The sequence below is a fragment of the Harpia harpyja genome, chromosome 3, assembly GCF_026419915.1.
Source record: "Harpia harpyja isolate bHarHar1 chromosome 3, bHarHar1 primary haplotype, whole genome shotgun sequence".
NCBI lineage: Eukaryota > Metazoa > Chordata > Aves > Accipitriformes > Accipitridae > Harpia > Harpia harpyja.
This window is the reverse complement of record NC_068942.1, coordinates 14,491,000-14,507,042: the sequence shown is the minus strand read 5'-3', so window position 1 is coordinate 14,507,042 and position 16,043 is coordinate 14,491,000. Positions and strand designations below refer to the sequence as shown.

The window sequence follows — 16,043 nt, the reverse complement described above, 5'->3', positions numbered from 1 at the left end:
CCCTCCAGTGAGCTGGCTTTGCCCATTCCGACCTAGAGGTCAACCCTAGCAAACCCAAAGTCCATCTGCAGAGGGAGAAGGCGGGGGGCAAGGGGCAGAGTCTCTATAAGAACGTCATCTCCTTACACAAGTGATGCGCGCATCGCAGGTGGAAGGTGTCACAGCCATGGACGTGGTGGTAAAGGGTCTTCTCTATCAAGTCCTGGGGCTCGTAACCTGTTAGCTCAGCTACCCTGCAAGAGACAGAAGCAGCAAATATCAGTGGGTGAGAGGACAGGAGAGGAGGCCTGGGGAGAAGAAGGGATGGGCTAGGAGAATAGATTTGGAAATAACCCCGGCTCTACCTGGAATCTAAGAATATGAGCTTCATGTCTAGGCTGGCCCGAAACATGAACATATTGCTGTGGAGCTTGATCTCCGTCACGGCGCTGGGCGGCAGCGAGTGGCCCACGGCGACCAAGCCAACGTTTTGGTAGCAGCCGTCGAAGGGGGACATGTCCAGGCTGTACTGGCGGATCTTCAGGTACCCGCTGCAGTGAATGACCTGCCGGAGACACAGGGAAGCTCGGGGGCTGCCTAGCAGGGTGGGTGGGTGCTGTGGCAGGCGTCCCTCTCCGCGGAGGAGACCCGGACAGACCCGCCCGCCCCGGCCGGTGCCGATGCGGCCTCCGTGTGCCTGGGAGCGGCTGCCCCGGTCTACCGCTCCGGCAGAGCGGCACCGTCTGCCGGTTTTCTGCTTTTCTGTTTGGGTTGGGTTTTTTTCCATACGAAAGCTCAGCACTGATCTGAGGCCCGTTAAAGTCAACGAGATTTTTTTTTCCACTGACTTAAGTGGTTTTTGGACCACCTCCTAACTACGCTTTTATTATTCTTCTAAAAAGGAAAGACGCGGAAGTGCCAAGCCAGTTACAACTTTGTAATGAAGAGTGTATGCGTGTGAGAGAAAGAGTTTACATGTGTGCGTATGTCACATGTGTAAGCTATGTCTATTATACAGATAGAGCTATCCGTAGCCAGAAAGTATCTTTGGACGTAGATTTAGGTATGTCTCCTAAACGTATCCTTGCAGATGAGTGCTATGTACTTCCACCCTTACTTCTATATTATTAGAGTGTTTCTTCCCGGGCTAAGTTCAACAGATGTTCTACGGCACGTCGTGGCACAGCATCTCCTTGGGTTATAGGTACCCACCGCTCTTCGGCGTTGTGCAGCTGACACAAAAGCAGCGAGGTCGGAGAGCAGGGGCTGTCCCCGCCGAGGAGCCCTGAGCAGAACCGTGTGAAACACCCGGGCAAGACCCTTGGCTTGGAGAGCTGCCCCTGAAGCTGCCGAGTTACCCAATAAAGGAATAAATTAACCCAGGGCTCTCATTGTGTCACCTGACAGCTTCCACAGACACCTCGGGAACGTCAGTGGTTGCGCGAGGTTCACTTTAAAAAGCAAAATAAAACAAAAAACCCCACGGGGAGCTCGGTTGCTTGGTTTTGTGGTTTGAGCTCTTTAACCTGAAACTCCGAGAGAAATCCTGGCTCTGAACCACATGAAAGAGCCCCGGGCTGGGACAGCCCCCGCGGGCAGAGGGCTCGTCCCCACTCCTGTCCCCGTTTTCACCGCCCTCCTTGCGTGCTCGGCGCTGCCGGAGCAGGGGCGCGGGAAGGCTGGGGCGGGGGGGTCCTGGCCATGGGCACGCACCTTGTAGCCCCCGCAGGTCAGGCCGGCGTTCCGCTTGGCCAGGACGCACTTCATCCTCAGGAAAAAGGACCTCTCGATCTCGTACTCTGGGAGGGAGGAAAGGCAGAGGTGGGGTGAGCCGCGGGCTCCGCGGCCCCTGCGCGGTGCCCTCCGCGGCCGCGCAGGCCAAGCGGGGGCGGAGGGCCGTGTACTTTACCCTGCACAAAGTGCGAGTGGTAGGGCTGGTGGGCCGTGAGCACCGCCGTCATCTCGTCGTGGTCGGCGGGGTGGATGTACTCGTAAATGCTATTGCCGGTCAGCTCTACCTGTGAGAGGGAAGGAGGAGGAGGGGGAGGAAGGGCTTCATCGCCGGCACCGCTCACCCTCCCCGCACGCAGCTCCCCTGTCAGCCGGGGGCCGGGGCAGGCAGGCACGGGGGCTAGCGGCCCCCCCAGCGTACCTGCGACAAGCCCAGGTGCACCGAGGCGGTCTCCGAGATGTACATGATCTTGCCATCCGGAGCCACGACAAATATGAAACCATCCAACGTCTGCAGAAAAGGGTTGAGGGGTGGGAAGTATAAATATATCAATAGGTAGATAGATAGAGCCACCCATGAAGACAGAGAGATTCCATGAAGTACCTGTCCCTCGGATTATTTTAGCAAACAGGCATCCCTGTCCAGGCTGTGATTATTCAAAAAGATGGAAGGAAACGGGCAAGTCCTGGACAAGAATCCATCTAAATCTCCTGGACACCTGAGATACAACCCAGTTCTCAGAGGGGCCGAGCTCAAAAGTAATGCAAAGTGCCTGGGAAGTACCTAAGAAGAGGTCCTGGTGATTAATATGTCGGTCCCAGAAATCCTGAACATTTCTATCCCGTTTCAAATGTCACTGGGGGTTTAACGCTTGGATATTTGCTAAGGAGACTTTAAGTGAGCAAGGAGGCTCTAAAACTCTCAGTAATGTAAATAAGGGACAAGAGAATTTATCAGGCACATTTCCGCAGACAAAGATGGGACTTCTGGGTGTGCCGAGAGCAGAATAGGCTCCCAAAAGGCCACACAACCCCACCAAAAATGCACGGTGACAGTAACAGCTAACACTCCTTAATATTTCAGGCAGCCGTGAGTTTTCAAATGTGTCCTACCCGTTTTGTGTCTATGCCCATTTCTGTGCCTGCTGATCCCAGGACAGCCTCCTCCAACCTATCCCTAGAGCCTCCCCCTGTCTCTACACCACCCTGAGCTTCAGCACATGGACGGGACTTGTCACGTTGTTAATAACTTGGGGAAAAGCCATCACTGGGATACACTGTGAATCCCTCGCTGCGGACCCTGTGTTGGACGATGCTGGGGCAGAGGACCCGGAGGGACCAAACCACAGCCCCGTTAAAACACACGACATTCAGCCGCGACGGTTCGTATTCCTGAAGTTGGTCCCCTCCCGTCCCCCTTTTTATTAAACACGTGAACAGTTAAAAATTAGTCAAGGTGGCAATTAAAAGCTCAGAAGAGGGAATGATTTCTTTAATCATTAATACCATATGGCTGTCGTTTCCAGGCCAGTACCTGCAAAAGATGGGATCCCAGCTCCCGTCCAACATTATCCAGCGGGCTGGTTCGGCTAGAGTGGCCCCAGGCTTCTCCAAGTCCTGTTTATTTAAGACACACAAAAAAAGTGAGGTGAGGAGATGAAAAATTGACTCGTGCTGGCCTGTTGGAGAGGAATTTTTTTTCGATTTTTTGCTCGTATTCGCTCTAAAACGTGTATACATATGATCTTTGGAAAACTAGACATGATTTCGTTGCGCAGAGAAGCCTCTTTTGTGGATATTTTTTTTTTTAAAGACCTAACTCCCGTGAGAGAAGAATAGCAAAATATCTATTTTGAGTTAACGGTGAAGTTCATTCCTAAGACCTAAGTGAGATAGCGTGCCAGATAAAAGGGCTTTTTAGTGCTGCCTTCGGCTACTGGCAATTGGCTCCTCGAAGTTCAGGGAAAGCGCTTTTCTCCTGACGCCTCCGCAGGGCTCCTGGACGGCACCGAGAGCTATTTAAAAAGAAAGAGAGAGGTGTGCTGGGGGAAGCCTTTGATGTCGAGAGAAGGATGCGGTTAAGGAGGCACGACGGTGTCCGGGGAAGAGAAACCTCTCGCGCAGGCCAGCTCCTGAGCGCTGCCTGCGGGGGGTTCCTCCCCCCGCGGGAGGCAGAGCTCGGCCACAACCTGACGGGTAATTAGCCAGCAGGCTTTGGACGGGGAGGGATAAGGATGGGCTTAGACCCCCTGCTCGCCAGAGATCACTTTCCAGTTTGATTTGTGACCTCCTGCCTCTTTCTCTCTTCGGGCCCACCGCCCTCTCACCTGGAAGGTTTGTAATTACGTATTTGGGGAGGGAGAGAGGAGCGACCAGATGCGACTCCTCCAGCTCTCCCCGAGCCCCGTGTTAAAACGCTCTCCCTTTTAGTGATCCCCACGCAAGCCCACGAAAAGCAAACTACCTGTCGCTAAGCCCAGCGCGGTTTCACTGCTGCGGTAGGGCACCTTGGGGCGGCCCAGGCAAGTCACTGTCCGACGGCACGGACCGTCCTCCCTCCTGCCCCGCGAAGCCGGGGCTCCGGGATTCACCTCCCTCCCCGCCATCCCTCCTCCCCGCTGCTCTGGGTGTCTGCAGGCAGGGATGATCTGCCTCCAAAGAGCCCCCTCCAGAAATGAATCCCTCCGGACCCGTCTAACGCTTCAGGCGCCGCTTGTTTTCTCCTATGCAAAGTGAGGAGGAACAACAGCCAGACGGAAATTATTCCACAGCAGTGAAACTATTTACGGGCGATGCCTTTTCACAGTGTTGCTGCTGAAATAATTTAAACGGGGCAGTTAAAACCTTTTACGCTTATGCCGTGAAATAAGGCTCAGCCTGACACGCACAGACACTAAGATAAAGTAAAAGGGAGGAAAAAAATACAAATCCTGATTGATGGCTGGGGTGCAGATCGCCCAGGGGAGGCGAGAGGCCAGCCGGCGAGGTCTCCCTCCCGCAGGGCGGGCTCGGGGAAGGCAGGACCCCGTTTCCCGGCTATTTCGAAGGAAACGGGCGAGGTTGCGACACCAGGCAGCCGCGGGCATTCCTCGCTATTGACCGGCTTCACCTAGGTGTTTGCCGGTCTAAACAAAGCTAACGATTTCCTCCGCGCTGTTTGAACGCGGCATCCCACGGCGACCCTCGCCCGCCCGCCCTCCCCACCGCCGAAGCGGCGAGCGACGAGCCCCTCTCGTCCCCGCCTGTCCCTGCCTTCTCCCCCCTTCCTCGTCCACCTCCTCACGTCAACTTGTCTCTTCACCGCTCCTACGCTTCTCTCTTTCTCCTTAACTTCACAGTGCTACAAAGGCAGGGGCATCTCTCTGGCCTGACCCCCATCCCGCAGCCCCCAGCGTGTACCAGTGTGCCAGCCAGAAACAGGCTCCTTCCCATTAATTCCTCCACGCTAATTAGCGGGGAGCCAGTGACTTTTTCCTAAGTCCCTGGGCTTCACTCCTCCCTGCGCCCTCCGGGGCGGGTAGACCCGCGGGGGATGCACCGGGGGCTCCGCAGGCACCTCTGTCGTCCTGTGTGTCGTCCCCCCCCCCGCCCCAGGAGCCAGCCGGCAGGACAGAGAGTCACCTCCGCCCCCCCCCGAAATCAGCAAGGAGCTGGCAAATCTTGCACAGCTTCCAGGGAAAGAGAAAAAAAACAGCTGTATATTTGTTTTTCCCGAGCCCCTCAGAGGTTTCTCTGCTGGGGAGCCAGGACGGCCTGTTAGAGCAGGGGTGGCCAAAGCGGCTCCTTGCGACGTCCCCCCACCCAGAGGGAAATGTGAATGACAGGTTTCTGTATTCCGGACTAAATCCGCGCTCCCCGCCTATGATTTAAGTTGCTTATTAATCGAAGTTTACGGCTCTAATTATTCTTCTTCTAAAAGGGAAAATAACCCGACCCCGGCGGGTTAATGAACAGCTCATGGGCATTACAGGTTAACCTCCCCCCGGGAAGGCGGTTCTTCACGGGGCGCTGAACTCCTCGCTGTGTTTCAGGTGGAAACCCCGCGTTGCTGGGTTGTGTCTGTTAATGGTTTCTAATTAAACGTTTTCACTTGTCTACCTGTACCGTCTTTTTTAAATCCTATCACGAGAGATTCTTTGTACTTTCCAGATGTTTCAGCACTTTCAAGTCGGAGATTATTTCTATTCACTGCCAAGCCCAGCCTCTCCCAAATCGACGGGCTCTTCTGATGTCCCTTAAATACTGTTTTTAAAGATTATACCAGAAAACCTCTCTATTAATATTCCCCCCCCTTTTTTTCCTGTCTGTTCGCTTTAACATCCAATTTCCTTTTATCGAGGGGGCAAACTGTGATTTCTTGCACTTGACCTACCGCAGAAAATTCTGCAAATCCTTTGATTGTCTATTTAAAACAAAACAAGGAAATCAGCTCTCCCTTTTCCTTCAGGATTACGCTTGGAAACAAGATCTAAAGATTCTCTTGTAATTTGGAGAGCCAGTAGCATAATAGGTTTGGAATAGAAACAAGCAGCTTTGTGAGGGGAAGGATAACTAAATCGTTTTTAGGCAAAGGATTTTCCCAGCTAAAGTGGCCGAAGACAAAGCAAAACATAATCTGTTTTGGAAGATTTCCAAGATATGCCACATTAACCTTAGCAGACAAAATTTGCTTTCTTCCCTGCTTCCCCTCCCCCACCAAGGTCTGCTTTATCATATTTACATAAGTAGCCTTAGAAGGGATGTATCTATTATGGATCTAAGGAGCTAGCGAGCTCACATTTCATTTGGAAATAGAGGCGAAGTTTTACTGTTGCTTAATACTTGATGCATCGTAGAGCCATTTCCATTTAAATACCCCCGACCCACGGATTACCTCAATGGACTGGCTGCATGGGTTTTGTAATTTCCTGAAAATGAGATTTCGATTTATAAAACAAGAAACCAATTAGTAACCAAATGAGGCGAAGTAGATCCACTAAAATTGACCTAATCCCACAGGCACCATTTAGGCCAGTTCTTGGCGAATGAATGATGAGCAACCGTCTAGAGAAAGCTCAAGGCATCATCCAGCTGTGTTATTCAAGCAGCAAAAATAAATGGATCAAGCTTTTCTTTCGGAATGAATTTGATACTCTTGACAAAATGTAGATTATAGGCTCCTACCTAACAATCTCCTCCACTCGAGGATTTTTTTTTTTTCTAAGAAGATAAACAATTTGGGGCACAAGAAAGCGTCCGCTGTCAGAAGGGGAAAAAAAGAAAAAAAAAAAACAAAAAGCTTTTTAGCCAGGCTCTTGCTTAGTTTGAGAACAACAGCCTCGTTACCTAACAGCGTGCGCCGAGACCGCGCGCATCCTGCGCGGGGCGAGCGTGCTGACTCATCCTTTCGCTCGGCATTTCCCAATGGAAAGCCACTGCGCTTTCCACATCAAAAAGCACCTCCGTCGGTTTCATGGGATAGCTACGCCGGCGAGGCCGTGTGAAATGCCTTCTCCCCAGCCGTGCCCACCCCCGGCACTAGGCAAGCCGGCCCCCACCGACAGCCTGCCCCCCAAGCCAGGCTCACGGCCAGCGCCGCAGCCCTCGGCTGCGTTGGCCCTGTCCTTCCCCTCATCTTTTGATTGATGCAAGCCTTGATGCCGGCAGCCAATGGAGGGATTGGGTGGATATCGTCCCTACCCAGTGGCGATACTGTCGCAAGAAGCTCCTCTGTCCCACGGAAGGGGGAAGAGATTCCTCAGTCATTTCTAATTTGATCTAGGCAAAGACGGAGGAAGGCAGGCGCGGGGAAGTGAGACTCCAGGAGGCCCGGGAAGCTCCTCGGCCCTGGTTGATCTCCGGGTTACTTGTCCCTCTGCGAGCATCTGCAGCGCAGAACCCACCTCGACCCCCTCCTTTGTCTGGCAATAGCAAAGGGGGGCGGGGGTGGGCGGTGGGGGTGGGGTGGCCAGAAGATGCGAGCCCTCATCTACTTTGTGTTGATTTGCCGGCTTTTAAAAGCGGTTACTACGATTTCCCCAACGGACTATCCGTCATGAAATCTCAGCGCAATCCGGATTCACGGTAGCGAAAACAACGGCAGAACGGGCGGTTTGACGTCCTCGTTCAAAAATCACGTAGTGGAGAGCCTCCAGATCCGCTTCTTTGGGGGGCCAGGCTTTGAGGGGCAGCTACCTCCAGGAGGGGGTGGGAGAACCTCTGGGGACCCCCCCGGGGACTTGGCCCCCGCGCCCTGCCTGGCCGCACCGCCCCGCACGGCCCGGCGAGGCCCACGGGCGAGGGTAGGGGTGCGAGGCCCACGGAAGCCGTGCACGCCGGGTGGATGCTGCCTCGCAGCGAGGGCCCCGCGGGCAGAGTTTTCTCCTGTTGCTGAGGATGGGAAGGGGGAGAGGCGCAGGGGGCTCGCCCGGAGGCAGCCCCCCTGCTGCGGGGCCACCCTGGTCTCCGGCCCGCCGGGGCAGCAGCGGGGACTCTTGCTTAAGGCGGGTCCAAGGAGCTCCACGGCGCGTTTCTCTTTTCCAGGAGCTTCTTCGAACTCCCCCTCCGGGCAGCGGCCCTCGCCGCCCCGCTGCCGGGCTCTCCCCGCCGCCTCCCGGGGGCCGCGGCCTGAGGACGTCTCCGCTCGCTTTTGTTTCGCTGCGTTTGTTTTGCCCTTTCAACAGCCGCTCTCTGCTTATTAAAGATAGAGGAGAGGCAGCTCGCCCGCCGCCCGCGCCGCTGGGGATGCTGACCCCGCGGAGGGCGAGGGATGCGGGACCACCGGCCACCTCCGCCCCGGGGCTCGCCCCTTCCCCGCGGCACCGAGGCAGGCCGGGCCCTGCCAGCCTCCCCCGCGGCGCTGGGGCGGGCGGGGGGAGCAGGCGAAGAGGGGCGGCCCGGGCCCCTCTCCCCTCCCGTCCCCGCACGCCGGCTTCGTGCAACCTGCTCGGCGAAGCCGCTCGTAAAGCTTTACGGCGGGCACGGGCGTTTCGCCCCGGTGCGCAGCTAGTAAAGCAGCATCTTTCTTTCCTACCTCCCCATCGCCCCTCGCCGGCCCCGCTGCTGCCCTATAACCCTCCCTGCAGCTGCTGCGGGGAGAAGCCGGGCACGGACGGTTGTTTGGGGAGAGGGAGGCAGGGCAGCTCGGTCCCCGTCTTCAAGGCGGTCGTTTTCCCTCGCTGCCCAGGGAAAATGACAAATAACAGCAGCGGGAGCCGCAGGGACAGAAGCTGTACGCCCTAGTCACCGGCAAGCGAAAAGGCAACTGGATGTTGTATCGAGGAATTAGCTTGATTCGATTAACCGTTTAATTAAATAGTCCACCGCCAGCGCTCCGTTTTGCCATCGCCTAACGCCCGACAGGGCCGATTTCTCAGTTAATTTAACAGGCAGTGGTTAATGATAACTCAAAATCTCGGCCAAATGAGGCTTCTGTGAAGGAGTGGGTCGCCGTCGGAGGGTTCAGATGAAATGGAATAAGCTAAGTTAAAAAAAAAAAAAAAAATGCTGCTCATTTCCAACTGCCTGCGGAGGCCATTAGCAAGGTTTTGTAAAGATTTATTATCTCGGTAAATCACATGTGTTCATTTGAAGCAGAGATAAGTTAGCATCCCGCTTTCTTTATAAAAATAATAATAAGAGAGAGGAAAAGTCCTGTTGACTAAACAAACAACCCTGTTAAGCAAACGGTAGTGGAAATAATGCTGAGACTGATTCACTCTAGAAAGAAATAGCATTTTGGCACACACGGGGTAACGGAATTGCGGTCTGAAATGCAAACAAACGGAACCATGCCCAAACTGGAAAGAGGGGGGGGGGGGGAAATAATCAGGGAAATTTTAGAGCGCCAACCACTTATTCACTTCTACAGAAGACGCAAATTCAAATAGCTCTTATTCCGAAGAAATTGGGGAAGGTAGAGTTTGCACCAATGCACTTGCGAACACACGCTATTTATATGCAAGTTGAAAAATATCCTCCAACATTAAAACGGTCATATGTTGCTGAGAAGGGAGAGGATGTTTCTAAAGAAAGTATGATTTTTCCCACTCATCTCACTTAGCATTCTTTCTAACACATAATTCTGCTTTTTCAACGATCATGCTAGTAGTTTAGTTCTGCACTTCACATGTTAAGTTCACATCAAAACTGGAATTAAACAGAGAGGCAGCGTGGAGAGTAAACTGCAGCTTAAATGAGAAAAACTTCTGTAAGAAAATAAACACTGAAACCTAATGCTCAATCATTTCCCTTAGCAGTAAGAAAAACAACATTAAATCACCTATCCACGTGGGAAAGGGAATTTTTTTTTTTCTGCTGATCTCTTTCCCCTTTAAAATAAAACAAGGTTAAGGGTTTCAATATTGAAATGTTAACCATCCTGATTCGGTGAAGTTTACGTAAACGGAGCCTCTGCTTTTGTCTCGGAAAGCGAACGCCTCTCCGCGCCGAAACGATCCATCCCTGCTAGGACAGAGACTGCAAACCCTCCTTTTCCCTCTCTGTTCGCGGAAGGAGAATAGGACCCTTAAAATATTCCTAACTAAAAAAGCAAAACAAAAAACCCAAATAAAAACAAACAAACAAAAATCTATTTATTGCGCCACTTGGGTTTTTTAGTTTGTTTGTTTGTTTGTTTGTTTTCTCCCTTCACTTTTGGGTACTGGCGAGGGTCAGTGAAGGCTTACCCCTCTAGTCATTGAGACCGGATCTTTTTTGAAGGAAAACTCTTTTAGTCCTTCAACATCCCGGAGATTCTTCCAGATATTTTTTGAGGCTACGTTGCTTGCTATTAACTGTTTAATGTTAAATTGCAATTTTAGGGTTTGTTTGGGGTTTTTTTAAATAGATAAATGTTAACTCACGAGTGATTTTATTAGGAAGTTCTGCTTTAAAAAAAAAAAATCCTCCTTACTGTCCTTAGCTATTTAGCAGATCTTCAGCCTTTCCAAAAGCTGTCTGATCACCGAAAACTACTATATGTCTTATAGTCTTTCTCCTCCTGAGACAGGAGGGTTTTAGCACTGAAACGGTGCAAGCTACCTAAGCCGCTGAACACTTTTCGCCCTTGACAGTTTTAGTCTGCTGGAGACCTGGTAAAGTGAAATCAGGGGTAGAGAGAACAACCCAGGCGTTTTAATAGCTTGTGAGAATTACAGAGCCATTATGAGAGGGAGCTCGCTGGAAAATCTCTGCTCGGTTTATGAAGTTTATTCGGTGTCACCGATTTGTGTTTAGATTTCTGGGAGTGAGACGGGAACGGTACCGTGATTATTCTGCGTGTGACTCTCCTGGCATTTTACTCCCAGGAAACTCTCTTGTTTCCAAAATGAACCCGAAATCTACCCACCTTCTCTCGCTACAGGAACCTTGCAGACGTAAAAATATGCAGAGAAATGCATACCGATTCTTTCCGCCTGTGCCCCAGTCCCGCGTGTGCGCGGCGATGAGGAGTGTATATCTTTCTGTACGTGACTATTTACAACCAGCCCCTATGGAAGCACTCTCCGGGCAGATGGAAATTCGCTCTTGTAGCGGGGAGAGGGGGTGTGAGTTACACTGGAAGGGCAGCTCGCTCTTACAGAGACAACGCTTCTCTGTGCTGACTCCTCCAAGATCTCTTTAAATGTACGACGTGACACTTTGCCGTGGTCCCGAGCCTCCTGCTGCCCACCTCCAGCCCTCCGGCCGACTCATCGGGTCTGTCCCGAGGCTTGTGCCGCTTTCCTCCCCAGGGAAAAACGAGCAGACGGACCCCCCATTAAATCCATCCAGCATCCCTACCCTGCCTCCTCCTTTCGGAAAGGCTTTTTCTTCGGGTGCGTCGTTTCCCTGGCTGCCACTACCTGTCCTCCCTTCCCAGCGAAGCGATGACTTCTTTCTCTGGCCGGGGGCACCCGGAGACCAGGGGCGTCCCCCTCTTCCTCGCCTCCCCCCTCGCTCGTGGTTGACCGCGGCACCGGCCAGCGCAGGGAAAGCCGCCGTTCCGCCGCGGTGCCGGGGTGCGCTCCCCGCTCCCCCCTCCTCGGAAGTGCGTGGGAGGGAGAGGGAGCACGCGTGGGGCCGGCGCCACGCCGCGGCCCCCGCTCTCCGGCCTTCGCGCCCAGCCCGCAGTGTGTGTGTCCCCCCCCCCGGCCCGGCCCGCGGCCCTGCGCAGGGATGCGCGGATTCGGGGGCGAAAGGGGGTGGGGAGCGCGGCGGTCCCGCGTGGATGCCGCGGGCCTGCCGCGGCAGCGCGCCTCGGAGGGGCCAGCCCTTTCGTGCCTGCTCGCTGCCTTCCTTTTTAATTCACAGTTTGCCTTTAATTAGGCCGCGAAGGCTGTGCTGCCTGCGAAGCCCCCGCTTAGCCGCCCCCTCTGTCTCCGCGCTCAAATTAGCATCTGCTGCGGCCGGCAGCGGCCCCGGCCCCGGCGCACTTCGCCGCACGGTTCCCCAGGGCATTCAAACATCCTGCGCTGCCACCGAGGGACGGGGATCAGCTATTCTTCTCTTCCCGTGATTACTCACAGCCTACAAGCAACACCATATGCTTCTTCTGATCAAACAACCCGCTACATAGGCACCAGTAATTGACGAGACCTGCTCGAAATCACGCAGAAAGGTAGCCTACTGAGACCGCAGGGGTTGACAAATCATTGCTAATAATCCTTTTAGGAACATCATGGGCACCGGAGTTTGCTATAGCTTCATTTTTATAAAGTATGCGCTGACAGTATAAAGGGCAGCTCGCTCTCCTTTGAAACAGAGGACTGTCCCGCATAATGATCTTCAAGGTGGCAGATCACATAGAAGAGGAAAGTGGCTTGATGAAGGCTTTAATTATTATTATTTTTTGAAAGGTTTCATTTATCCCCTTCTTTGGTTCTAAGTGACTCGGAGATATGGAAAGTTGTTTAGAGAAACTGTTGCGAGATGCACTGGATTGGAAATTACTGCTGTGGACTCTAGGTATAAGCGTTCATACGTAACCGGGGGGTGTGTGGGGGTACCTCCTCCAGTCCAAACGACTGCCCGAGTGCATGTTTACTTTCAAGAAGTAGAATTAGGACCAGTAGTTCACAGACTTAATCAAGTTTAAAAAAAAAAAAAAGCAAACCAAACAAACCGGCCGTATACATGCTCTTGATTTGTAAAACATAATAGACAGCCAGACCGACAGACCGACGCGAGGTATAGAGACAGAAAACACGGAGGGACATGCCTATATTATACCATTTCTTATGAACACACTCTTTTCAGAGAAAGATGTAGCAAATTTTGTTAACAGGTTGGAAAGAGCTCAATACTTTTTCTTTCATGCAGATGATATCTCAATTGATTGATCCAAATACAAGATTACTGAAGTATTTTTGATTTTGTTTCCTGCTTCTTATAAAAGCAATAGAGTGAGAACACAGGAGAACTTTATTCCGACCCTCTTAACTTTCTATGCTCTTTGTTTTTCTTGGCAGCCGATCTAGAAGCCCCGGGACAGTCGCTTTAAATCCTAATTCTACTCAAAAGCAAGACATACTTTAGGACGCTTAAGTCTGCTTTTGCTAGACAGGCAGGACTGTTGCTGCTGCCGTGGAAGTCAACGTGAACTTTACTGTTGCCTGACCGTGGAGGAGAATCAGGCCCAGACTCGGACGCTGGGCTTGCAGCAGCGCTGGGTGGGCAGGGGGATTGAGTATGTCAGAGTACAAAACTCCCGTTAAAAATTTCCTAGGTCGATTAACGCCTTCAAACTGCCCTAATGATCCCCAGAGCGAGACACATCGCATTCCTGATGCGATTCGGTGTGCTTGGCTTATTTATTTAGGCTGTGCGTGTGTGTGTGAGCACGCCTGTACGCCTGTGCTGTACCTGTAAACCGCACCTTTGCTCGATACTTGAACTAAGGCTTTAGGACTTTGCATAGACTTATGTAAATATTTACCCATATATTAACTCCCCCCATAGTATAGCTATAAATAGGGGTGAATCGTCCCCTCTTTCGCCACGCACGTGCTTGGCGGGGGATGCACATCTTACTGGGAGACTGGGGGAAAAGAAAACCCGTGTTTGCTTTAGCAGAACACGCAGCAGAGCTCAGTGCCTTCAAGTGTTGACAAAAGCACCGTAAAGTCCCCAACCAAACCTGTCATAGAAACTGAAGGGAAAGTATTTACGACAGAGAAAAGTGACAGTGGAGAGCACCCGGCCTCCGAGCACACCACCCCATGCGATTTACTTTTTTTTCTTTTTCTTTCTTTTTTTTTTTTTTTTTAAGTAAAAGCGACAAGCGACACCTGGATCGGAATGGAAATAGAGGCGAATAGGCATTCCCACCTACCTTCTGGAAAAACCACCCTCATTTTTAAATAGCTGGTGGTGAGTCTGATTATGGATGCTTTGTCCAGCTGAGAGGTGATAGCGGAGGGCAGGGGTAGTAATTTCGCCAGTTCATAAAATTCACTGTTTTCTTTCTCCCGCCTAGTCCGGGCAGCATTTTTGGACTTCTCTTTCATCGTGGTTTTTTCCCCCTTCCTTCCTACAATTTAAACTCCAGAGATTCATCCAAAGGTGGAAGGGAAACTTTCAGCTGCAATTCATCTCTCCGGAGCATCAGGCAGTGATTCGGAGCGCGGCCATTACTCTGAAAAACCGCTCAGTTGTGTAAAACACAAACAAGTATTGAAGACCAGAGAGATGTTCTTGGAAAAAAAAAGAAAAAAAATCTCTGAAAAGCAGAGTCAATCGGATGGGAAAGGCATTTATCCAATGCAGCTCAGAGACTCCAACCAACTGCAGGAAAAATAAAAAAGCTAGAAGCTTGCGGCACCACACGGCAACCAAATGAGGTATTTCTGGCCTTTTTTCCTACTCATGGCGGGCAGCATAGCTCCTCGGAAGAGGGTCATAATAATCCCGTTTCTTCCCGTGATCCGCTGTCAATCCGAGGCCCGAAACGCCCGGCCGTGCTCTGCCTCCCAGGGCGCTGGGTGACTTCCCGGGGGCCTCTGTGAAGACAACAGCAGTCCTGGGGTGAGAGAGCCGGTACACAACGCCGCAGCGGAGCCGCGAGAAATAATAATCAACAACCACCCTCCGGCGGGTGTAGTATTTTCTCCCACCAGAGGGGAAAGAACAAAACAAAACAAAAAAAGTATATTTTCCCATCTAGCGCGCCCGTAGAAGACCCGGCCCCGCACTCTCCTCCCACAGCCCTCGCACTCCCGGCCCAGGTATGCACTGCATGGCCAGAACGAAACCAAGGCAGAAACCGGCTCTCGGCAAAGGCGGAGGAGTTACCGGCTGGTTTCGGTGCTGGCGGGGCTGCGCCGTCTCCTCCTCGGTCCCCCGGGCTGGCACCGCGGCGGCGGCGGCCAGACCTCCCCGCGCACCGGGCTGCCAGCCCCGCAGCGGGGCAAGGGCCTCCGATCCCGGAGTATTTCTGCTTTTTTCTGTTTTTTTAAATTTCCCCTCGTCTCGGGTGTTCCCCTCATTCCCCGAGTCGGGGGGTGTCTGCCCCAGCTGCTCCCCAGCCAGGGGAGGCACGCTCTGCCCAGCCCTGCCCCGAGCCGGAATCCCCCCCCAAAATCACATTTTCCCAACCAAATTACTATTTTTTTCTTTTTTTTTTTTTTTCCTCTTTTTCCACCGGGGGCGAAGCGACCCACAGCTTAGCCCCGCACATCACTGCGGCTCCTTGCTGAGGCTGGCAGCTTGTGGTGGGCTGTGATCTTCTTTTTTTACCTACCTTGAGTCCCTGAGCCCGGCAGCCTGCAGAGAGTTCTCCCGGGGTGAGGAGCCCAACTCTTTAATTGGTTCATTAATGGCACGGGGAAAAGTTTGCGCCTGTCACTGCTCCTCACACCGATGGGCAGACAGACATTGCCGCCTCCCCATCCCCTTTATCGGCTCCCAGGCTCTCCCTCTCACATAACGGGGGGGGGTGGGGGGTAGGTTGGGGGGGGTGTGGGGGAGGCGAGGTTGGTATTAATGAAGAATCCCTAATTTGCGGCTGAGAAATGCCTAATAACTTCTTGATGGCTAAAAGCCTTTTAGCACAACTTCATTTCTCTCCCAGCCCCCCCCCCCCCCCCGCCTCCCCGGCCGAGCACCTCCCTTAATGCCACTCATGGACCCACCTCGCTTCCCATTGGCCGCCACCGCACCGCGCCCGGCCTCCCACTGGCGGAGGGGACACTGACGTCACCGCTCCCCGGGCACACCCCCCCTCTCCTCTTTCCCCGCGTCCGCCCTCTGACCTGGCGGCGCCGCGCGGGGGGGTGGGGGGGGAGTGGGCGCCGCGCGGGGACGCGCGCGGGGGGGAACCCCCCCCGCGCGCGTCCCCGCGCGGCGCCCACTCCCCGCCCCCCCCCCCGCGCCTA

The 16,043-nt window shown here is 53.2% G+C and overlaps 1 protein-coding gene across 1 annotated transcript in view; it reads right to left on the bottom strand.

Annotated features, from left to right (window-relative positions):
• The window catches only part of SIM1 (SIM bHLH transcription factor 1), a 49,324-nt gene extending 34,526 nt beyond the window's left edge, over window positions 1-14,798 (bottom strand). Inside the window, exons 1-7 of the mRNA XM_052783739.1 lie at window positions 14,003-14,798; window positions 3,245-3,327; window positions 2,132-2,221; window positions 1,889-1,997; window positions 1,693-1,778; window positions 345-544; window positions 127-233 (exon numbers count right to left, since the gene is read on the bottom strand). Of these exons, the coding sequence (XP_052639699.1) occupies window positions 127-233; window positions 345-544; window positions 1,693-1,778; window positions 1,889-1,997; window positions 2,132-2,221; window positions 3,245-3,327; window positions 14,003-14,177 (850 nt within the window). The 5' untranslated portion in view covers window positions 14,178-14,798. The remainder of the gene's footprint in view (window positions 1-126; window positions 234-344; window positions 545-1,692; window positions 1,779-1,888; window positions 1,998-2,131; window positions 2,222-3,244; window positions 3,328-14,002) is intronic.
• Window positions 14,799-16,043: the final 1,245 nt, after the last annotated feature.